The 25,995-nt window shown below is 44.2% G+C and overlaps 1 protein-coding gene across 6 annotated transcripts in view; it reads right to left on the minus strand.

Annotated features, from left to right (window-relative positions):
* ccdc33 (coiled-coil domain containing 33) overlaps nucleotides 1–25,995 on the minus strand; it is a 328,157-nt gene that overhangs the window by 190,954 nt on the left and 111,208 nt on the right. For all 6 annotated transcript variants that reach the window (XM_059946622.1, XM_059946620.1, XM_059946618.1 and 3 more), the window contains exon 5: nucleotides 25,266–25,399. In XM_059946622.1, the coding sequence (XP_059802605.1) occupies nucleotides 25,266–25,399 (134 nt within the window). The remainder of the gene's footprint in view (nucleotides 1–25,265; nucleotides 25,400–25,995) is intronic.

Genomic DNA, 25,995 nt, shown 5'->3' on the forward strand with positions numbered 1-25,995 from the left:
ACGGTGAAAGGCTTCACCAGGGCATTGCAGTCAGGTTGAACTGGTATCAGGGCAACTGGAATCCAGCAATGCTGGACACTTAATTGTAGAACACTTAAGTGAGAAGCCTCAGACACTGAGTACAAATAAAAATCATCAACAAATATTTTTGGCTTAGTTGAACTATTGTAAAGCATCATCACCGTTATGTAATTATATGCATTATACTCAATAAAAGTTAATTTCTTGTTTCTCCAAATTCCTACATATACAAGTAGCCTGACAACTTCAAGTAGTCTATCATAAACAAAAAAAACTTAAGAAGAAGCAACACTTTTGAAAAAATTTGTTGCCCAGTGTAATAACTATTTTGAGAAAAAATTAATGAAGCAAGAAGACACATGCCTTGGACTGCCTAGAAATGAATAAGGTCAGGTCAGATCCTTTAAATAAAGGAAAAGCTGTTTAAAACTCTTTCTACTTTCCGCAGGGATCGTTCCCTACGTGACTTCCTTGTCCACTCGTCCCCCCCCCCCCGTCCCTTCCCACTGATCTCCCGTCCAACCTGATGGCATGAACATTGGCTTCTCTAACTTCTGTTAATGCCCCTCCTCCCCTTGTTACCCCATCCCTGACATATTTAGTTGTTTGCCTGTTCTCCATCTCCCTCTGGTGCTCCCCCCCCCCCACCTTTCTTTCTCCCAAGGCCTCCCGTCCCATGATCCTTTCCCTTCTCCAGCTCTGTCAATCACTTTCGCCAATCACCTTTCCAGCTCTTAGCTTCATCCCATCCCCTCCGGTCTTCTCCTATCATTTCGTATTTCCCCCTCCCCCCACTACTTTCAAATCTCTTAGTATCTCTCCTTTCAGTTAGTCCTGACGAAGAGTCTTGGCCCGAAACGTTAAGAGTGCTTCTCCCTATAGATGTTGCCTGACCTGCTATGTTCCACCAGCATTTTGTGTGTGCTGTTTAAGGCTGCATTTGTGTCTGAGCCCTGCACCCTCACTCCACACAATACAATTATGTGTAAGTGATATTAAATAACACTATATTAGCCATAGGTAACACTATATTTGGCATTTTTTATTACTTTTCCCCTGTACTACCCTGATGTACTTAAGTTTGGAATGATCTGAATGGATGACATACAAAACAAAGTTTTCGCTGTACCTCTGTGCATGTAACAATAATGGACCATTGCCAAATGCTCACAGAGGATCCACACCAAAGTTGCAGAAGTACGCCAGCAACCTATTAAGTACGAAATCAATTAAACTTCCTAAGAAATTCCATTAGAAGAACAATATGCCACTTGATAGGACTTTAGGCTTGAGAGTATTGATAACCTATTCCTGCCATTTACAAATTAGAGCACAGATGGTATATAGTAAATTTAAGGGTAGCATTATAAAATAATTTGTGGCAGGTGTTGCAGGAGAAACGTGTGAAAGCAGAGTTCAGAATGGCTTTTAATTAGTAATTGCATTTTTGACTATCAAATAAAAATAATTGTGTTAAAGATGTTGTCAGTGCCGTGTGATCTTAATGTTCATCATGTGTGTGCATGTGCACGTACATATGTGTGCATTGTGCCAACGTGTATGTGTGTGTGTTTTAACTTTTTTGATTATCTTTGCCTTTGTACATAAAATGAAAAGAGAAAAAGCAAAATGTGCAATTGTTTTTGACTTGAGAATAAATGATAGAAAAATTAACATATAGAAGGGTTTGAGGACCGAGATGGTCCTTTGAGTGAGGGCCTTGTTTGTTCTGAAGTTCGCATTAAAGAGAGAACGCTCATCGGGGAGTAGGATGAAGGTGTCGAGAGAGCACGGCTCCGAATTTGGGTGCAGTCCCAGCTCTGCAGGGGATACGGGGGAGCTGGATACTCAGTCTGTTACCGCTTGCCAATCACGGACACACAACCCGTTAATCAGCTGGAAATTCAAGCAGGATGGCAGAAACTCAGAGCAAAGGGAGGATTTGAATAATTTATGCTCAACCTCTCAGAGCCTAATGTGCAAGTGGAATGGAAGTCTGCGAAAACCCTTTGCATTTGTCCCAAGGTTAAAGACTATTGTCACTCGTTTCAAGGCCCAATCTAGGTTTCTGAAAAATCATGGTGATGCTTCACAGTTTCAAATTTTAGAATTTGATCTTAAAGAAATGGTTGCACCTAAAGGCAGCGTAGCAGAGTAGTGGTTAGTGTAACACTATTACAGAACCAGTGAATGGGGCTCAGTTCCCACAGCTGTCTGTAAGGAGTTTATACCTTGTCCCTATTACCTGGGATTCCTGCAGGTTCTCTGGTTTCCTCCCACATTCCAAAGACAGGTTTGTATAATTCAGCAGTGCAGATTCAATGGGCCAGAAGGGTCTGTTACTGTGCTGTAAATCTAAGTAAAATAAACTAAAATCATAGCCTAGTACAGCAAATCAAATGCACAAGAACGTAAAAAGCTGCAGGGAGTAGTGGACTCAACCCAATACATCACAGGCATATCTCTCCCCAGTTGATAGTATGCACATGAGGTACCGCCTCAAAATGGCGGTATCAAAGATCCCTATCACCTGGATAGCTAATATCAGCTAGGAGGTATAAATACTAGAAGTCCCACACCACTAGGTTCAAGAACAGCTACTTCCCTTCAACCATTCAGTTCCTGACCAACAGAACCGGAATCACCTCCTCAGTACAGCAACATCATCTCTTTGCACTATAACAGACATCTTTTACTCTAATTGTGTCCTTTCTTGTAAACTTTGTTTTTTTTTCTTATGAATGATGTCTCTGATTCAATATGCCTGTGGTGCTGCTGCAAACAAGTTTTTACTTGGACATATATATAATCGACCATAAACTCGACTCTGACTTCAAATTGTAAGGACATGGATGTTGTTTATCAATTTTTCTGCAATTTTTAGGAACATTTATATGGACTAGATCACAGAAGCTGCCTCCACCACTTCCCAAGCATCTTCATCTGAGCAGGGGAATTGTTCTGTGAATTACAGACTCATTGTGAGTTCCAAGAATCGTCAGTGACATGGAATATCCCTAAGTCAGAAACACTGTTGGGTAAAGTCACAAAAGTTTCAGTGGTAGGTAAGGTCTACAGGTTAGTATATATTTCAGCTAATTTTAGATCTTAGTTCATTAGTTAATTAGTATAGATCTGTATTACAGATGTCAGATATTCCAGACACAGGGGTTGCCAGACTTACAGAATGCTGCATAAGAAAGTTTCAGCCTGTATGGCGATGTCACACATCAGTAAATGCAACAATGGATTGATAAATGTTGGCCAGAACCCTCCGTTACTCATCTGCAAACCTGTTGTAAAATCATTTACATGTCGTCCAACTAATTCAAATCCTGTATCACAATTTATGGGGCCATTCGGCCCATTGAGTTCATTCTGGTCCGCAAAGCAATCCCATACCCCTCTTATTGTAACTATATATACTATACTGTAATATACTATTACAATATACTTACTGTAACCTATTGTCCCTCAATTACCTTCAGTCCCTTACATCCCCTTCTCTAATTCTCCAACCACACCCCTTCACTAGAGTAATTTATGGTTACTGATTAACCTATCAACTAGGGAAAGATGGGGCCTGGGTTTAGTGTCCCAGCTGAGGGGTGCCCCCGCTCATCGGACAGTGGTCTGTGTTATGTTTTGTGACTTCAAAATATTAACATTGGCGACGGGGTTTTTTAAAGCAAACCCAGGACAGCTACTGCCTGTTCAAACGCAGCGAGACTTTCAAGTATTTTTTAAAGCACCGTGAGCAACATCACAACAGAGTAGCACGTGCAAAGGTGTTGAGTTTTAATAAAAAGCACCCCTTGCTTAAAGTAAAGACAAAGTTGCACTCACATTTCAAACTCCTGCAACTTCTTTTGAAGTAGGTTAATATTCTGAAATTACAAAATATTACTGTCCGTCCAAGTGCCAGTCTAGATTCTGCACTCGTCTCCAGCCTTTAAGCCATAACACTGACAGAGCCGCCAAATTATGCACCGCTCACAACTTCATCACCTTCATGTTCCAAATGATCAGAATTACCAGGATGCTGCCTGGATTTGAGAGCATGTTGTATAAGGATAGATTGAGCAAGCTAGGGCTTTCCTCTTTGGAGTGAAGGGGAATGAGGGGGATGACAGGGATGTACAAGATGATTAGAGGCACAGAGAGCATAGAAAGCCAGAGACTTTTTCCCTGTGTGGAATGGGTTAAAACAAGGAGGCATAACTTTAAGGCGACTGGAGGGAAATATAGGGGAAATGTCAGACATAGGTGCTGGGCGTGTGGATCGTGCTGCCAGGTGGTGCTAGAGGGAGATACATTAGGGACATTAAAGAGGCTCTTAAATGGATGAAAGAAAAATGGAGGGTTTTGTGGGATGGAAGGGTTACATTGATCTTAGAGGAGGTTAAAGTGTTGGAAGGGCCTATATTGAGTTGGTTGGACTGTTATACCTCCTATGTTCTATGTAACGGCAGAGACAAGATGAGCATCAGCAGATCTCCCTACTGTGTACTGTTTCAGTCAGATGTGAAACGTGGGCAGAAATTCACTGGGTAGCAGCCTGTCAATTGTAAGTTGGGTCATTACTGGATCTGAGTGCAGTAATCACATCCATTGGTGATCAGATCTGCACAGCAGCTTCAGGCTACAGTTTGGTAGGTCTAAACTGATAGAATTTCATTGGTCTGAAACATCTCTGTTTCTTTCTCCACCCTGTTTGCGCTCTTTCCAGCCCCGTTTGGGCACTTCCAGCCCCACTTGAGCCCTTTCCACCCTGTCTGTCCTGCTGCAGGCTTCCTACATCCGCAATGTTTTGCTTGCAGTATGATAACCAGGAACGTACCGAGATAACGGAGTTGAGCACTTGTCTGGCACCGCACCAGCCTCACCATCCCACTCTTTCCCACTGCTCCAGCTGCTGGCTGGAGCCAGTGGCAGTGAGCAGGAGGAGGGAAAGAAAATCCCAATTAACTCATAGTCAGAGGCAGCCATGCTGAAAAGCGAGAATCAAGACACAGCTGGTCCACCTGGGTGGAGGATGAACAGAGCAATGCTGTCAAACACAGCAAGCCTGACCCTGTAGATTGCTTGCTGATCTGCTATGGGCTTCACAGGCTCTCTTGGACAGCTGCCTTTGTACCTATCTCATTACACAGGTACCAGCAGACTTGGGGCAGGTAAAGCTTCAGCCAACTCAGTTGGCTAAAGGGATCAAGATTCTTCAAGTACCTCACTTCCCCAACCTGTTCTTTTGCAGTCACTTTTCTTGGTATTCTTAGAGATACAGCGCAGTAGCGGGTACTTCTGACCTGACGAGTCTGCGCAATCAAATTACATTGATGTAACCAATGAGCCTACTGCGAGAGGAAATCAGAGCACCTAAAGTAAACCCCCACAATCACGAGGACAACATTCAAACTCCTTATAGGCAGTGGCAGGAATTGAACTTGTGTTGCTGGTGCTACAAAGCGCCACACTAGCCACTACACCACCGTGCCATCCAATCATCCGTTCTGTTCGAAATTTCAGTCCCAGCTATTCCATTCTCCTTGGAACACCACTCCCTCCCCCCCCCCCCCACACCAAAGTGCAATGCCACATCCTCTGGGTGTGTTTCCTATGAAACTTCATGTGTATCACAGCCTGGCATGACAATTTTGATGCAAAAGAATGCAAGAAAGCAGTGGATACAGACCTCCCCACTATAATCACGGATACCAGCCATCTGTAACTGTAATACTTCATTCTGAACATATTCTAAATACTTTATATACATACCAATTTACCATCTGAGTCATGCCTTTTTCTTGCTGCTATCATCAGGCAGGAGGTACTGAAGCTTGAAATCCCATACCACCAGGTTCAGGAACAACTTCTTTCCTGTTGTTCCTTTCCCCACTCTGTGGCGCATCGGGCGGCAACCTGCTGTTCCACGTCCATTAGCATTTTATGAGGCCAAGTTTCTAGTTTGACACTCAACCCCAACACGTTTGGATAGTGTGAAAGGAATCAGCCAGATTCAAACCCAGGACCATTCGCTTCCGTGTCCGGTGCTGATGCCACTACTCTACCAAATGGCAGAAACTACTTCCTTACAACCACCAATTTCTTGAACTGAACTACAAAACCCTAACCCTATCTTGGCAATGAAACACTCTGGCCCACTTCTTATACTACCATGGACTTGTGTGTTTTTGCACTAATATCTTGCTTTGCAGTCTTCTTCGCTGTCGAATGTAATTTATGTACAGTTCATGTATAATTTATATTGTCTGTGTCATCTGTACCTGAGTGTTTGTGATGTTCAGCAAGCAGAATTGTCATTGTCCATGTATTCATCATACTTGTACACATGATAATAAATTTAATTTGACAAAAAACTCAATTGTACTGAAATGTTCTATGTTTTCTCCTTTAGGTTATTGTAGAGATACAACACAGTAACAGGCAGTCTTTCTAGCACAATGAGCCCACCTACCCCAATTACACCACCCATGTGACCAACCTGTGTATCTTTGGAATGTAGGAGGAAACTAGAGCACCCAGTGGAAACCCACGTGGTCCAGTTTGCCTACATTTGGCAAATCCCCTTTAAACATTTCCCATCCATTTGCCATGTTCTGAGCATAAGTAGACCAGTCTTGTGCCATAAGTTCTGCACAGGATGCCAACCACCATTCCAGAGTACAAGCTGCACAGGTGAGATGCAGAGTAAAACTCCCTCCACACCACCCTGTCACAAATAGCATTCCCACAACTCACTCACCTTAACCTGTACATTTCCTAGATATGGAAGAAACCCTGAGCACTCGGAGGAAGCCCACGTGCTCATGGAGAGAATGTATAAACTCCTTATGGACAGCAGTGGGAATTGAACCTGGGTCACTTTCACTGTGAAATGCTACCATGCCTCCTCTTCTGGAAGAAGCCACTTATGGCCATCCATAAGAACCACTTTTTCATAATACTGTAGAAACTGGGTCTCTGGTGTATACCAGTGCCTACCTCTGTCAGTCCCCCGAGAGGGCTAATGCCCCTCACACTGGCCAAACCCAGAATAAACCAAACATAACATCCTCTATATACACATTCATGTCATATCCCCATCCTGCCAACTCATCATTGGCTCTATAAGCCTTGGATGCCCCTGACTAATCCCCGATCACCCACATTCACCCCATTCTCTCAGCCCCCCATCCTTTGAGAGCCCACTCATTCAGACCTCCAGTCACCAGCCCTCTGTGCCCACACTTGGACAATGGAATTGTTTTACCAGTTCAGTGGTGCTCTCCAGCAGAGAGAGTGATGACCAGAGGGGTCATGTTAAAACAAGAGTTGGAGGGAGTGGAGGAAACTTTGTGAGCTCCCATTAACTGGAAAGCACTTGTTGAAGATGTGTGGGAGCAGGCTCAAAGTGAACCTTCAGAAGGGAATGGGAAGAATACTTGACAAGGTAACACTTAAAAGATCTTGAGATGTCTTGGTTTTCACTAGTGGGAGGGCAATGATCAATTAGATAAGGATGTTAATTAATTTGTTGAGCTACCGCGCAGGATAGTCCTTCCAGCCCCAATGTTCATCAACCCCCAATTCATCCCGAGCCTAATCATGGGACAATTTACAATGACCAATTAACCTACTAACCGGTACATCTTTGGACTGTGGGAGGAAACCGGAGCACCCGAGGAAACCCACGTGATCAACAATAAGTGTCTGCTCCTCTAAGACCAAGATAAGAAGACATTTTTTTCTCTCAGAGGGTCGTGACAAATGGTATTAGAAACAGAGGCTGTCAATGCTTTGAGGACACCAGTACCTTTTTAAAAATTTATTTATTCATTTACGGGATGTGGGTGTCACCAGCTAGGCCTGCACTTACTGCCCATCCCTAGCTGCCCCTGAGAAGGTGGTGATGAGCTGCCTTCTTGAACCGCTGCAGTCCCTGAGGTGTAGGTACACCCACAGTGCTGTTAGGGAGGGAACTCCATGATTTTGATCCAGTGACAGTGAAGGAACGGCTATATGCTTCCAAGTTAAGATGGTGAGTGACTTGGAGGTGGAATTCCATGTAGTGGTGTTCCCAGTTATCTGCTGTTCTTGTCCTTCTAAATGGTCGTGGTTGTGGGTCTGGAAGGAGCTGCCTTAGGAACTTTGGTGTGTTGTTGCAGTTCATCTTGTCGATAGTACACACTGCTGCAACTGTGCATCGATGGTGGGGGGATTGGATGCTTGTGGAAGGGGTACCAATCAAGTGGGCTGCCTTGTACTGGATGGTGTCAAGCTTCTTGAGTGTTGATGGAGCGGCACTCATCCAGGAGAGTGGTGAATATTCCATTATACTCCTGACCTGAGCCTTGTAGATGGTGGATGGGCTTTGGGGAGTCAGGAGGTGAGTTACACACCACAGGATTCATAGACTTTGACCTGCTCTAGTAGCCATGGTGTTTAAATGGCTAGACCAGTTCAGTTTCTTGTCAATGGTAACCCCCAGGATGTTGATGGTAGGGGATTCAGTGATGGTGATGTCACTGAATGTCAAGGGACAAAGGTTTGAGCCTCTCTTGTTGGAGATGGTCATTGCCTGGCACTTGCATGGCTCGAATGTTACTTGCCTCTTGTCAGCCCAAGCCTAGATATTGTCCAGGTCCTGCTGCATTTAGGTATAAACTGCTTCACTATGTGAGGAGTCATGAATGGTGCAGAACATTGTGCAGTCATCTGCGAACATCCCCACTTCTGACCTTGTGATGGAAGGAAGGTCATTGATGAAGTAGCTGAAGATGGTTGGTCCTAGGACACTTCCCTGAGGAACTCTTGCAATGTTGTCCTGAGGATGAGATGATTGACTTGCAATCATCACAACAATCTTCCTTTGTGTCAGGAATGATTCCAACCAGCAGAGAGTTTTCCCCCAATTCCCATTGACTCCATTTTAGCTAGGGCACCTTGATGCCATACTCGGTCAAATGCTGTCTTGAGTCGAAGGCTATCACTCTCACTTCTGGCGTTTAGCTCCTTGGTACAAGGAGGTGAAGAGGTCAAAAGGAACTGAGTGGCCTTGACGGAACCTAAACTGGGCATCCATAAGCCGGTTATTGCCGAGTAGGTGCTGCATGATAGCACTGTTGATGACCCCTTCCATTTCTTTGCTGATGATTGAGAGTAGGCTGATAGGGCAGTAATTGGCTGGTTGGACCTGTCCTGTTTCTTGTATACAGGACATGCCTGGGCAATTTTCCACATTACTAGTGTTGTAGCTGTACTGGAACAGCTTGGCTAGTGATGCGGCAAGTTCTGTTGCACAGGTCTTCAGGACTGTTGCTGGGATTTTGTCTGGGCCCATAGTATCCAGAGCTTAGTACATAGATAGAAGGGATGCCGGGGTCTCCTGCTGAGCAGGGGATGCACTCAGATCCTCCATGATCTTCTGAACGGTGAGCAGGTCCAAGTCTGATTCATAATTCAGTTCACATACATGTGAACAATTGTTAAAGTTCACAATAAACTAACAGTTTCTGAGGTAGGTAATGATACCTAATGAATATTGAAATACCTCAATAGGGTGGACATTGAAAAGATGTTTCAATAGTGGGGGAGTTTAGTTCCAAAGGGCACACACTCAGAATACAAAGGTGTCCTTTTAGAACAGAAATGAGGAGAAATTTCTTTAGCCTGAGAATTTATGGAATTCTTTGCCACAGATGGCTGTGGAGGCAGAGGTTTTTAGGTTCTAGATTAGTAAGGGCGTCAAAGATTATTGGGAGAAAGCTGGAGAATGAGCTTGAGAGGGATAAGAAATCAGCTGCGATTGAATGGCACCATGGACTCGATGGGCTGAATGGCTTAATTCTGCTCCTATGTCTTATGGAAAGGTAAGTCAAACACAAGAGGTTCTGCAGATGCTGCAAGTCTGAAGCAATGGGCAAAATGCAGGAGGAACTCAGCAGGTCAGGCACCGTCCATGGAGGGGAATAATCAACTGACATTTCAGGCTGAGACCCTTCCCCAGGACTACAAAGGAAGAGGACAGATAAGGGTGTGAGGGAAAAGTACAAGCCAGCAGGTGATACGTGACACAGGTGAGGGGGAAGCAGGATGGGTGGAGGAGGGGGTTGAAGTAAGAAGCTGGCAGGTGATAGATGGAAGAAGTAAAAAGCTGAAGAAGAAGGAAGCTGATAGGAGAGGACAGTACATACGAACATACGAAATAACAGCAGGAGTAGGCCATCAGGCCCGTCGAACTTGCTCTGCCATTCAATAAGATAGTGGCTGATCTGGCCATGGACTCATCTCCACCTACCTGCCTTTTCCCCAAAAACCTTAATTCCCCTACTATGCAAGAACCTATCCAACCTTGTCTTAAATATATTTACTGAAGTAGCCTCCACTGCTTCATTGGGAGGAGAATTCCACACATTCACCACTCTCTGGGAAAAGCAGTTCCTCCTCATCTCCGTCCTAAATCTACTCCACCAAATCTTCAGGCTATGTCCCCTAGTTCTAGTGTCCTGCCTCTATCTTATCTATCCCTTTCATAATGTTATATGTGTCTATAAGATGTCCTCTCATTCTTCTGAATTCCAGTGAGTACAGTCCCAGGCGACTCAATCTCTCTTCATAGTCTAACCCCCTCATCTCTAGAATTAACCTGGTGAACCTCCTCTGCACCGTCTCTAGTAGAACATGCATTAAAGGAATGGATCAGGAGCACCAGAGGGAGGTGATGGGCAGGTTAGGAGGAGTAAGAGGGTAACCAGAATGAGGAATGGAAAAAGAAAGAAATTATCGAAAGTTAGAAAAATCAATGTTCATGCCATCAGGTTAGACAAACTTGGGTTGGCAATCGAGGGAGATCTGATGGATGTTTATAAAGATATGGTAGACAATTGGCATCTTTATCCAGGGCAGCAATGTCAAGAATTAGAGAACATGCATTTGGAAATGGGCCAAATGGCCGAATACTACGCCAACATCTCAGAGTCTTATGGGAAGGTGTATTCACCTCACAGTGAGCAATGACTTTAAAACCCAAGTTAGTCAAAAAGGCAGTCACACACACACACACACAGGGTGAAAGAAAGCCCGACAGTCACTGCCCGACAGTCAATTTTCTCCTCTCTCAATCGCCGTGCTGTGTGCGGAGCAGCAGCCACTCCAGCTCTCATTAAAACCCAGATGTGGTGCTTCTGTCTCTGAACAGCCTGTAATCACGCTGCCAGTCTCACCTTCGCTCTGCTCCTAATTAGCTGGCAGAACACAAAACCGCCTTCCCTCTTCACAAATCGAAGCATTTTCACATGAATAAATGTATTTAGCTGCAATCAAGTGTCAGCCATTAAGTGCTCCCATCTTGTCATGCAGACGGGGTGTAATTCTCTGATGATAATGGGAGTGTGGAACAGTGCATCCCACTGATGGACCCCTTAAACTAGGAGTCTTTTAAAGCTGAATGAATCTCAGAGGAGAGAGGAAACCACTACAGGTGGATAAAATGTACCGTTAAAATAAAAATAACTGATGCAATCAGTACAAACATAGAACACAGGAACTAATTCAGATAATAAAACCCTATCTCTTCTGCTTGCACATAGAGTCATGGAACACTACAGCATAGAATATGGCCCTTCGGCCCATTTAGTCTGTGTCAAACTGTTACTCCACCAGTCTCATCAACCCACACCTGGACCATAGCGCTTCATACCCCTCCCATCCATGTACTTAACCAAACTACTGATCGATATCCCTCCATTCTCTGCACATTCATGGTCCTATCAGAGAGTCTATTAAACACCTCTTATCATATCCCGACCACCAGCCCTGACAGCACATTTCAGACACTCGCTACTCTTTGTCCTGCACATCTCCTTGCTATCTGCTCTCTAGTACTAGATATTGAATTACATTTGAATTTGAATTTATTTAAATCTTACATCTGTCCCACATGAGGGAGTACAATTCTTTGCAGTATGACTCTGTCACAATGTACAGACACGTGAATTTATAAGTCTAATGGCTTGTAAAAAGCTGTCCCATGGTCTGCTGGTCCTGGCTTATACGCTGCGGTATCATTTGCCAGACAGAAGCAGCTGAAACAGTTTATGGTTGGGGTGATGCTGGGAAGAAGATACTGGCCATTTATCTATGCCCCTCAGTACAGTTGGATTAAATCAGAAATGTTATATTCCAGTAAGAAATTAGAACTCATTTCCTAAAGGATGATGTTAACAGATTCAATGAATATTTGTTCACTCTAGTCTTCTATACACTCCAGCAGAAGTACTCCAAACCATAAGGCATAGACTCAACAATGGCTATTGTCTCCAAGACAGGTATGTTCAACCAGGACAATACTACTTGATCCCAACTCCAATGCCCGGGAATGGTAAAGTCCACAGAAAGTGGTGAATAGAGGCCAGTTCATCACAGGCAAAGTCCTCCCTACTATTGACCACATTTACAAGGAGTGCTGACACACTGTGCATTCACACAGGAGCACATTCTAACTGGTTGCATCACTATCTGGTTTAGAGGCGCCATTGCATAGAAACGGAAAAAGTTGCCAGCTCCATCAAGGGCTCTGGCCTCCCCAGCTTCGAGAGGTGATGCCTCAGAAAGGTGGCATCCATCATTAGGTCTCCCATCACCCAGGACATGTCCTCTTCTCATTGCTACCATCCAGGAGGTACAGGAGCCTAAAGACACGCACTCAACAGCTTCTTCCCTTCTGCCATCAAACTTGTGAATGGACAATGAATCCATGAACACTATCTCACAATTTTATCTTCTCTTTTAGCACCACTTGTTTAATTTGTTTTATATATGGTATATAACTACTGTCATACATATTGTTATTATGTATTACAGTACTGCTGCCACAAAACAAATTTCATGACATATATATCAGTGATATTAAACCTGTTTCTGATTCTGATTATTTGTTCTCATAATGAATAGTTCTCATAAATTCTGTTGTATTTCTTTATTTTCCTATAAATACCTGCATGAAAATGAATCTGAAGGTAGTATATGGTGACATATACATACTTCTTTAATAAATTTACTCTCACTTTGACTCTGTGACATGAGTAGAGAAATCCAGGCCTGTCCTCCCTGTGCAGACTATGAGAGTACTGCACAGTTGGAAATGCCACCTCCTGGGTAAGATGCTGGGATGAGGCAATTGGATATGAAAGATCCCCTGCTGTTATCTGGAAGGAAACCTCGCCACAATGTCCCAGCAAGATCTGTGTTTTAGGCAGAACCAGTAAAAATTAGATTGGCTAATTTCTACCTCAATTCTGACTCAGTTGGTGACAAAGCAGTCATAAGCAAGGAAAAAGTAATATTCACCTTTAATTAATAGAGTGAATTTGCAAATATCAGAAGGCATGTCTGCTTCTGGGATGGAAAATCAGATCAAATTAGAAAACCATTTTCTCATTTTTAAAGCATTTTAGTCGTAGTGTTAAATCCTCCACCATCAAATTTATGAACACTACCTCTTTAACAGTATTTATTTATTTATTGTAACTTATTATAATTTTTATGTCTTGCAGTGTGCAGCTTCCATAAAACAACAAATTTCAGTACATGCACTCAGTGGTCACTATTAGGTACACCTGTTCATTAATGCAAATATCTAATCAGCCAATCATGTGGCAGAAACTCAATGCAGAAAAGCTTACAGACATGGTCAAGAGGTTCTGCTGTTGCTCAGAACAACATCAGAATGTTGAAGAAATGTGATCTAAGTGACTTTGACCAAAGACTGATAGTTGGTGCCAGACAGTGTGGTTTGAGTATCTCAGAAACTGCTGATCTCCTGGGATTTTCACACACAACAGTCTCTGGAGTTTACAGACAATGGTGTGAAAAACAGTGAATGGCAGCTGTGCGGGCAAAAATGCCCTGTTAGTGAGAGAGGTCAGAGGAAAATAGGCAGACAGGTTCAAGCTGACAGGAAGGCAACAGTAACTCAACCATGCATTACAACAGAAGAGCATCTCTGAATGCCGAACACATTGAATCTTGAAGTGGATGGGCTACAGCAGCAGAAGACCACAAAACGTTCACTCAGTGCCCACTTCTATGTCACTGAAAATAAACCTGATTCTGATTCTGTACTAGCATTTTACACAGCATTCAGTACACAGAGGGTGGTGTGTATATAGAATGAGCTGCCAGAGAAAGTGGTTGAAGCAGGTACAATTACAACATTTAAAAGACATTTAGACAGGTACATGGATTAGAAACTCACCACAGAGATGGTACAGGAGCCTGACGATGCAGGTTCTTTTCCTCCCCCATCAGATTTCTGAATGGTCCATGAACACCACCTCACTATTTTGGTCCTTTCTTTGCACTATTTATTTATTTTGTTATATATTTAACTGCAATTTTTATGTATTGCATTTCACTGCTGCTGCAAAACAACCAACTTTCACAACCTGTCAGTGACAATAAACCTGATTCTGATTCTGAACAATTTATCACCTGTTAAAGCTACAGCTGGCAATGTCTCTGTTTCTCTGTCTTATAAATTGTTTAAAGGTGTTCTGAATCGCGCTGCTGGTTTTCTCCTTCCGATGATCTCAGATTCATGAACCAGCGACCCAGGTTCAATTCTGCCGCTGCCTGGCCTGCTGAGCAACCCCAGCACTTTGTGTGTATGTGTGTGGTAAACTATGTATACCTGTCTGGACACGCCCCCCCCCCCCCACTGACTGCTCCTGTGGCTCCTCCCACAGACCCCTGTATAAAGGCGATTTGGGCACTGCTCCCCCCTCAGTCTCCGAGATGTCGTGCTCCCTTTTTGCTGCTAATAAAAGCCTATCGTTCACTTCCAGTCTCCAAGAGTGATTGATGGTGCATCAGTGTGTTGTCTGTAAGGAGCTTGTACATTCTCCACATGACTGAGTGGGTTTCCTCTGCGGAATGTTTTCCTCGCACACTCCAAAGATGTATCAGTTGGTAGTATAATTTGTCATAAGAGTGTAATTGGGCAGAGTGGGCTCGTTGCTGTGTCTTACAGCATGATACACACTTCATGCTGTATCTCTATATCAGTGTTACCCAACCTTTTTTAGCTCAATGCCCCCCAAAGTACTTCTGTACTTGCCAATGCACCTCTTAGACTTAATATACTTTACGGTGTCCCCATAGTGTAAAAGTCCCCATAGTCTACCATAAATTAGCATAAGAAAAATGGTTCTGCTTTAAATTTTTATTTGTCTTTCCAATGAAAATGAACACTGCACTTTTTGACCGGATTAAATTGAAATTCTCACCCCACAGCTTCATACTTGGAATGTTCATTGTGCCATACAGATCAGCTAGGGAGGCCACATCTCCGCATACAAGTTTAATCTTGTTTCCAAAGTTCTTGTCTACTTTGAGCAAAAATTCAACCACAGTGTCAAAAAGATCAAAGAAACAATTAAGCAGCAGTCCTTTGATAGCCAACACACTTCAGTGTAAAGAAGCAAGCATTCAAACTCCTCATCATTATCTTGGCATAACTGGCGAAGTATTCTGCTATTTAATGGATGAATATTAATTTTGTTGATAGCAGATATAACAAGAATCATGCTTCAATAAAGTCACAAGCTGAGGTTTTTGGCTGTGAGATGTTGACAATGAATTACACAATGGATTGCAAACAGAATTGGAATTTCTTTTTTCATAAATGCCACTAAACCAGCATGGTGATCTGTCAGATATAGTGCTCCATATGTTGCACAGGAAATCATGTTCCTAATTGGAATACCTTTATCCTCAATATACATTTTGAATTCATCATAGATTGATTCTCTATTGATATTTGTTTTGTAATTTTTACAAAAGAGAATCTCTTTGAACACCTCAAGAGGAATCCTATGGGGTCGGCAAGTTCACTGATTGGCTCTATTTCACCGTTTGGTTCCAGCCAGTGCTGTATCAGTGCGCAACCCATTTTCTGTACATCTGTAGAGAAAGCTGAGAGGGTAGACTTGACGCCCCTGCTGTTAAACTGCATGAACTCATTCCATGCTGCAAGTCAAGGGCAACTGCTGGGCACTTCTGGTTGCTAATTTATGCATCCCCAATAATGTCTGTTTTGTTGGTAAGGTCGGATAAGATTGCTGAGTTTCGTCGTTGTGACGACGAGTGCTCACCGCCCGCAAAGCTATGGTTCTTCCTGTGTTCCAGTGCCTCATCCATTTTTTTGAAATGCCTGCTCTACTGACAGTCAGTCAGGTCTTTCCGCCTCAAGTCAAGGTACAGCTTGCCACACACCCTCCCCCCCCAGTATCTTGAACGTCCCCGACGACTTCTGTTTCCCCTAATGCCCCCTTAGGACACATAACCACCCCCATTGGGAATCACTGCTCTAAATAAATAAAAATATCTTTTTTTATTCCAAGTCACACACTATCATGACATGGAAATATATCAGCAACGCATGCAAAAGTCCAGACCATGACGCTTAAAGTTCACCAAGCAACTAATCAGCAAGATTTCTCCCTACATCATGATTGTGCTTCCGTAATAAAGACCAATCAGTTGATTGATAAGTATATAAAGGCTAAGTGTTCGGAGGACACAGCACAATTAACTCCTCATTCGGCAAGAAATTTGCAAGTAAATTGCCAAGATCTGAGAGCAACTCAACCCAACCATATCACCACTCCTTTACTGTTGCTGGACCTAAATCCTGGAAAAACTCTTCAGCAATTCAGAAAGATGACTCACTGGCATCTTCTCTGGAGTAGGGTTGGGCAACAATTGCTGACTTTACTGGAACTGATGGAGACAGGTACATTAACAACATCCAACGAGCATTAGGACGGGTACGTGGAGAGGAAAGAAACAGAGGGATCCGGGCCAAATGCAGGCAAATACGACTGAATATGTACGGCAACTTGTTCAGCGTGGACAAGTCAGGTCAACAGGCCTGCTTTTCAATCCATGACTCTTACCAGCAATGTCAGGTCTTTTAGGGGACTGACCGGCAATTTTATACAAAACACATAGTATGGTGGGGGGGGGGGGGGGGGGAGTTGAAACTGGGCTGAAAGGGGGACAGGACTGTGTCTACTTTGGGGTCAAAGGTGGGGGGGAAGGGGGAATCAGAAACTACATTTGTGCTGTCTCTGAGACAAGCCTGGAGCAATGGTGGAAAAAGAATCCATTAGAGGTTTCTGAAAGAAATATGATAGACACTTGACAGAGAAAGTAACTTGTAAAGCAACAGGAATCAGGATTGAAAATTCAAAGTTCAAGGTAAATTTATTATCCGAGTACGTATATGTCACTATATACTACCCAGAGATTCATTTTCTTGCAGGCATTCACAGTAAAACAAAGCAATACAATAGAATCAATGAAATATCACACACAAACACTGACAAATAACTAATATGCAAAAAAAGATAAACTGATAAAATATTTAAAAATATAGTCCTTGAAAAGGTTTTGAGGTGAGTGAAGTTATCCACTCACTGGTTCAGGAGCCTGATACAGTAGTTGAAAGGTGATAATTGTTTCCTGAAACTGGCGGTGTGGGATCTAAGGCTCCTGTACCTCCTTCCGGATGACAGCAGCAAGAAGAGAACACGGCTGGATGGTGGGGGTCTTTCATGATGGATGCAGCTTTCCTGTGGCAGCGCTCCTTGTAAATGTGCGAAATGGTGCTGAGGTCTTTGCCTGTGATGAGAGTGGACTGTGGTAGACTGGTGTATTGGGAGTCAACACTGATTTGGGGGCTGAAATACTTCCTTCTGCACTGGAAATACTGCATGCTGCTCAACCAGTTACGGAATGGGAAGGTGCAGCTGATCACTGACAGCAAAAAGCTTGAGAGCAAACTACAGGGATGACCAGCAACATGGCCGGAAATACACTCAGTTTCTTCTGACTAGAATATGAAAGCAAGCATGTAACGTAGAGGCTTTATAAAGCACTGGTGAGGCCTCACTAGGAGTACTGTAAGCAGTTTTACACTCCTAGCACTCCTCCCCATCCTTTTTGAGATATGCTGGCATTGGAGAGGGTTCAAAGAAGGTTCACAAAAATGACCCCAGGATTAAGAGGCTTGAAATATGAGGAGCGTTTGATGGCTCTGGGTCTCTACTCACTGGAATTCAGAAGGATGAGGGGCAACCTCACTGAAACCTATCCAATGTTGAAGGGCCGCAATAGAGTGGATGTGGAGAGGATGGGGAAAATCTAAGACCAGAGCACACAGCCTCAGAATAGAGGGGCATCCTTTTAGAACACAGATGAGAAGGAATCTCTTTATCCAGAGAGGCGAGTCTGTGGAATTCTTTGCCACAGGTGGCTGTGGAGGCCAAGTCATCAGGTATACTTAAGTCAGAAATTGATAGATTCTTGATTGGTCAGGGCATGGAGGGATACTGGAAGAAGGCAGAAGATTGGGACTGGGTGGGAAAATGGATTAGCAATGATGAAAGAGCAGAGCAGTCTAATTCTGCTCCTATATCTTACGGTCATTATTAGATACTTCTTTCACAGCTGTCTGAATTCCACAGATTCACCACCTTCTGGCTAAAGAAATTCCTCCTCATCCATGTTCTAAAGTGACGCCCTTCTATTTTGTCATTGTGTACTCTGGCCCTAGACTCTCTCATCACAGGAAACATCTGCTCCACATCCCTTCCAATATTCAGTAAATTTTATCCCTCTAAACTTCAGTGAATACAGGCAAAGAGCATTCATTATTCATGAGTATCTATTTTGAATCCCATGGTAACAGCCCACAGTTTATCTTTTTTTTTTCATTTTTATCTTCATCACTCACCTGTGTTAACTTTTTATTTTAATGCTCAAATGTGATAATTACTTATGCACTGTGAGGTAGGTACCTCCTGTACCTAATAAAGTGGCCACTGAGTGTACGTTTGTGGTCTTCTGCTGCTGTAGCCCATCCACTTCAAGATTGACATGTTGTGCATTCAGAGACACTCTTCTGCACACCACTGTTATAACGTGTGGTTATTTGAGTTACCCCTGCAAGTGGTCTAAGTGCTACAACTGCCCATACACCTCCTCCCTCACCTACATTTAGGACCCCAGGCAGTCCTTCCAGGTGAGGCAACACTTCATCTGTGAATCCATTGCGTCTGGTGCTCCCAAAGCGGCCTCCATCACATTGGTGAGACCCGCTGTAAATTGAGGGACCGCTTCATCATGCACATCAGCCAAGAGCAGGACATCACAGTGACTAAATATTTTAATTCCTATTCTCATTCCGACGTGTTAGTACACGGCCTCCTCTTGTATCAAGATGAGGCCACACCCACGATAGTGCAGCAACACCTTATATTCTGTATAGGTAGCCTCCAAACATATGGCATCAATACTGATTTCTCCTTCCAATAAACAAATTTCCCTCCACCACCCCCCCCCCCCCATCCTCTATTCCCCAGACTGATCTTTTCACCTCTTCTCGCCTGCTTATTACTTATTACTGCCTCCTGGGTCCCTTCCTCCTTCCCTGTCTCCTATGGTCCACTCCCTTCTCCTATCAGATTCCTTCTTCTCCCACCCATCTGGCTTCACCTATCACCTTCCAGATAGCTTCCTTCCCCTCCCCACCCCCCACCTTTTTACTCTGGCATCTCCCCCCCCCCCACACTTTCTTCTCAGTCCCAAAGAAGTGTCTCAGCCTGAAATGTCAACTATATAGATGCTGCCTGACCTGCTCAGTTCCTTCAGCATTTTGTATGTGTTGCTTTGAGTTACTGTCACCTTCCTGTCAGCTTGAACCAGTCTGGCCATTCTCTTCTGACCTCTCTCATTAACGAGGTGCTTTTACCCACAGAACTGCCGCCCACCGGATGTTTCTTTTTGTTTTCACACCATTTTCCATAAACTTTAGAAACTCTCGCGCATGAAAATCCCAGTAGATCAGACCACCCAGTCTGGCACCAATGATCACTCCAAGGTCAAAGCCACAACAGCTGAACCTCTCTGACCATGTCTGCATGCTTTTTACGCATTGAGCTTCCCCCACGTGATTGGCTGATTAGATGATTGGATTTACAAGCAGGTGTACAGGGTGCCTGATAAGGAGGCCACTGAGCATGGACAACACTGCAATGCAAAAACACATCATCTCTGCATTTATATTCCAGTCAGGGCTTGCTGCTTAACGGGTTGAATGAAAGGTCTCAAGGCTAATTAGAAAGTCACAGATCGTGTACCATCTTCTCTGACAAACCAATCAGGCAATGAGCCAGGCCATCAATAGTGCCGATCAATACCCATCAATGATGCATCAGGGAGAGTTGGCAGGGTTGCTCCGGGCCGCTGCGATGTTAAACCTGACAGAATAAGCAGATTGCCAGTCCTAAACTCGCTGATGTGGGGGGGTGGGGAACAGATGGACAAAAATACTGTGGCACTGCACTATTGCTTTCCAAGAAAGGACTTTGCCCTGCCCCATGTCACTCCTTGCAAAGTATTATTTTCACTCGGCTCCACATCTCCTTGCACCAGAGGTCAGGTTTTGTAGGCCATGGTTTCCAGATGGGGTGAAAGACTGATCCAATATCACCTTCTTTTCTCTTCAGCCGCCTCGCCTCTTCCTCTTCACCGTTTTAATTAGGGTCCATCCTCAGAGACTCGCAAGGGTAGGGATTATCTGTTCAAATTGGCACTCGTATTGTACAGAGCCACACTCAGCTCATTTCAAATCAATAGGCTCCTGGCCAATTCCATGCCTGCGTACAGGGACGTGGAGTCCACAAAACCCGGCATTTCAGAGCTGTGTCAAAACTATAAATTTTCTCTGTAACCTGAAAAAGAAACTGTTCCCTGATCCTTGTGTCAGGAGAAGCAGAGAGAGGAATTTACTAATAAACCCAGCCCACTCAGAGGAAAGGTTAGCAAATACACAGTCACACAAGGCAGAGACAAATGGAATTCTCTATTCCCAGGAGATTGGAGAGAGTGGAGGAGGATGGGGGGTGGTGTGTAGATCTGGAGGAGCAGAGGAGTGTGGAGTTTGTAGTGTGGATTGTGCAGGAGTGTTAGTGTGGAGTGTTGTGGAAGGTCGACTGAGGAGTGTGAAGGAGGGTCATGTGTGGAGTGTGGAGGAGGATGGAGTGGGAGTGTAGTGGAGTGTGGACTTGTGGAAGATGGATTTTAGAAGGTGGAGTGTAGAGTATGGAGTGAAGTGGAGTGGAGTGAGGTATGGACTGAAGTATAGTGGAGTGTGGAGTGAGGTGTAATGGAGTGGAGTGTGGATGAGGTGAAGTGTGGAGGTGGAGTCTGGAGGAGAGTGGAGTGAGATGGAGTGTGGAGGAGAGTGGAGTGAGGTGGAGTGGAGTGGTAATCTGGTGAAAATGTTTCCCTCAGCCAACACTCAACCTGAATTATCCCATTGCTATTTGTGGGATTGTGCTGTGCAAAGACCGGCTTGCACTGACTTCATTGGCAGTAAGTCACCCTTGAAGGAATATCCAAACCTGTTGTCTCTGTGGAGGACCCCAGCCAGGAGCAGAAGACAACTGATAAACACAAGAGAGTCTGCAGATGTTGGAAATCCAGAGCAACACACACTTAATGCTGGAGGAACTTAGCGTGTCAGGCAGTTATCTATGGAGGAGAATAAGCAGTCAACGTTTCAAGCCAAGACCATTCATCGGCAATGTTCCCTCTAAGGTGTGCGCATATGTGCATGCACACATCTTTTGCTACTAGCGCACAAAGAAACATAAACTGTCCACAAAAGACTGTCACGCTCTACCTTGTTGGTATGTTAAGTATATTTCGTGATCATACACAATCACATTTCCTTTTCCAGTTTCTGATGCAGACAGTGTTGACAACGTGGAGTTTGCTATGATTTGTCTGCAGATTTTAGAACTGGCTTATTTATACTGTTTTTATTGAAGAAATTACTGATTCACTATGTCGCATTCCAAAAAGGCAAGGGGGGGAGGGGTGACACGCAAAAGAACTGCTAGTTCATTCAAAGCAGAATTGGTTGAAGCCTATTAACCTTCAAATAGCTTCAGGTTTTACTTCCACTTAAAAATTCAGAGTGCACATGCTGTTGTCACTGGGCAAAAAAGTTGCAGAGCACACACTGGTCATGACAAATTAGAGGAAGCATTGTTCATCAGGGCTTCAAGCATCTGCAGAATCTCTTGTGTTTGTGGTATGCAAGTAGAGGTATCTGAAAGTTACCACCCGGCCTCAGCAAGGTAGAAGTCAGTCCACCGGACTACAACAGCATTCCCCCACCCCCCAACTGCCTGCGGGCTCGATAGTGAGTTTGGGATTGGTGCAGACAGAGCGAAGGACAGTGCATTCAGACTTTAGAATTGGAGAAAGGAATACTGGGGTTGTTGCGTCGGCAAGCAGTCGGAGATAAAAAAAAGTCCCAGACTGGCCGGAAGACCAGAGCGGCAAACCCTCCACAGATGCTGCCTGACCTGCTGAGTTTCTCCAGCGTTTTACGTGTGTTGCCGGACAGAGCTGATCAGAACTGAGCTCACCACAAAACAAGGGTCTGAGAGATGGGAGGTGAACACAAGGAAAGCCTGAACTGGATCACGAGATGGGTACTCAACCCTCAGAAGTTATACAACCTAATCTGGTGAGCTGCTAACTGGCCTGCCAAGGAATTTTGTGATTAAACCTATTTAGAAATGAAAGGCTTGATTGTACAATTAATTCATGCCATGAAGTTAGACACATATTGTTAAGAAACTGCATTTCTGTGGTATTTCTCACAACCACAGGATGTCACAAAGCTTATACAGCCAACTGGTATATTTTAACTGGAGACAGCCATTACAGCAGTGGCCATTCTGCCCACAGAGTCCACCCTGGCTTTCTGTAAGCCATCTATTCAGTTTCAGTAGCCTGCTCCACTCCACTCTGAATCCTTTCTCAATGTAGTTGCAGTTGTAACACAGAGTGCCGGCAAATATACACACAGCAAATTCCCACAAGTGATAAAGACCAGATGATCTGGATCAAAATGTTGAGGTGTAAACATTGGCCTAGACACTGGGACAACTCCCCTGTTCTCCATCCCCAAGGTGCTACAAGACTGAAATGGGCCACCAAAGAGAACAGATGGATCTGTATACCTGGAAAAAGACATCTCTGAATGTTCAGAACTCACGGAGCATCCGTTTGAGTGAGGTTTCAGATGCAACTTGAACCAACAGCACATGCAGTACCTACTAAACCAAAGGTTCCCAACCTGGGGGTTCACGGACCCTGCAGTTAATGGTAGGGGTCGATGGCATAAAAAAGGTTGGGAATTCCTGTACTAAACCATAGCTATCACCAGCAGATTAGTCTAGGATCAACAACAGACTGGATGTGGGCAGGTGCAGAAAGGGCTGGGGTGGAAAAGTATTATACAACATCTCATAAAAAAATCACATTTAAAGTTTTACACCTGTGTAAGGCAATTTTCTATCATATTAGAATCACAGAGACATAAAGTTATATAACATGGAAACAGGCCCTTCAGTCCAACTCCTGCATGCTGATCAATTTTCTACTTGAACCAGTCCTATTTCCCTGTGTTTGGCCCATATCCCTCAAAACCTCAAAAAAAAATCCCTCAAAAAATACCTACCCAATGTCTTTTTAAACTGATAAACTGGTTTATTATTGTCACGTACCAGGGTACAGCGGCACACAAGTTTGCATACTCCCTAGACAGATCAATTCATTACACGGTAGTATTGAGGTAGTACAGAGTAAAATAATAATAGAATTCAGAATAAAGTTTTAGCGTTATGGAGAAAGTGCACTGCAGGTAGACAGTAAGATGAAAGGCCATAATGAGATAGATTGTGAAGTCAACACTCCAGAGGTGAGAAGAAGCAGGTGATAGGTAGTTGATGTTATGGGTTGTGTCCTGATGAAGGGCCTCGGCCCGAATTGACTGTTAATTCTTTTCCTCTAAGATGCATCTGCAGTCTCCTGATGAAGGGTCTTGGCCCAAAAAAAACTTACTCTTGTCCGTAGATGCTGCCTGACCCACTGAGTTTCTCCAGCATTTTGTGTGTGTTGCTTTGTATTTCCAGCATCTGCAGGTTTTTTTGTGCAGGCGGTAGGTGAGGAGGAGCTGATGGGCAGATGGCTCCCAGATGGGGGAGGGAAGGGAGGTCAGCTCCTGCCTCACCACTCCCTCCTCACCTCTTTATATTTGCTATCTCCCCTTTACACTCTCAGTCTCAATGCAGGGTCTTGTCCTGAAATGTTGACTGTCATCTTCCCTCCACAGATGCTGTCTGACCCACTGAGTTCCTCCAGGCACTTGTTTTTTGCTCTAGATTCCAGCATCTGTGGTCTCTCATGTGTGGTCATTAATTACATACAATCCCATTTTGTTCCCTACACTCCTATCAACTCCCTGTCACTCACTGCACACGAGGAGCAACTTATAGCAGTCAAATAATGATCAACCCACACTTCTCTGGGCTGCAGAAGGAAACTGGAGCACCCAGTGGGGACCCACGTGATCCCTAGGGAGAAAAATTATTCTCCTCGCAGACAGAACTGTGCCACTGTACCTCCTTCTAGGTATTTCAACACAGAAATTAAAGATTCAAAATTCAAGTTTATTTCTCACGTGTACATTGAGACATGCAGTGAAATGCATTGTTAGTGTTTACAACCACAATACTCGAGATGTGCCTCTCAAAATCCAACTCTACATCCTCACCGTGAGAGGTGGAAACAAGCAAGGCCGGCCAACAGGGCTCTGGTGAAGCTGCATAGGCCAATCCCTTGTACAGTAGATACAATGGATCACAGAAGCATTGATGAACTCCAACCATACCGCTGACTTTGGACAACGGAGATGGGAGGTCATCAATGGCCAATGCTCTACTGGGAGCTAAGGGCTCAAGAAGAAGATGACTCAAAGGTGTGGTGGGGGCGGCCCGCCAGTGTCAGCACACATTCCGGCACTAACACAGCATGCCCACGATGCTCATCAGAACACAACTGAACAGAACTTAACAAATGGCGCGCGACAAGCAACAAGACAACAACAGCAAAACAAGCCCCATTCCTCCCCCTCACCCATGCATACACGCTGTCTTCTAACCCCAGATCAGGCCATCTTCTCCAGTCTCCAGCCTAGAGCGGACTCAGATTTGGTCTCAGGCTCACAGACATTGGTTTTCAACTTCTCAAGCAGACTCACAGGGACCACTAGGGTTAATTCAGTATGTAGCAAAGAGAAATTAATCAGCCATGACACTTACCTTCCTCTTTGGCCACCTCTTCTTCAATCTCCACTGTAACCTTCTCCTCCCAGGACGGGGAGTGTGTGGGATGGGCCGTGGCATGGGTGACACCCTGGGCTCTCTGGTTCTCCTCTTCATCCATACCACTCTTCCTGGGAATGAGAAACAAAACTCTGCATTAGCTCTGTGGGCAAAAACACGTTGTTAATGAGAGAGGACAGAGGACAATGGACAAACTGGCTCAATCTGACAGTAACTCAAATAACCACACATTACAACAGCGGTGTGCAGAAGACCGTCTCCAAACACGCAACATGTCGAATCTTGAAGTTGATGGGCCACAGCAGCAGAAGACCACAAACATACACTCAGTGGCCACTTTATTAGGTGCAGGAGGTACCTAATAAAGAGAACACGGAGTGTAGGTTTTAATCTTTCGATGTACATGTGAGAAATAAACAAAAGCCAAAAAGCTAAGTTATAGCAAACATCAAGACAGAAGATCTCGAGCCAAAATATCATCTGCCCATTCCCCTCCACAGATGCTACCTAACCCACTGAGTTTTTCCAGCATCTTCGGTCTTCAGCCTTCAGGCCTCTACCTCTAGACTCACTGACTTCAGTCTTCAAGCTCTGGGCCTCTACCTCCGGACTGGCTGAGGTAAAGGACAGAAGAGGCAGAGCAGTAAGCAATCACCCATCCATCTAGCCCTAAATCCCTAAAAAATCTGTCACAAAGTCCAACTTC

This window comes from Hypanus sabinus, chromosome 21 (assembly GCF_030144855.1).
Source record: "Hypanus sabinus isolate sHypSab1 chromosome 21, sHypSab1.hap1, whole genome shotgun sequence".
Taxonomy (NCBI): Eukaryota; Metazoa; Chordata; class Chondrichthyes; order Myliobatiformes; family Dasyatidae; genus Hypanus; species Hypanus sabinus.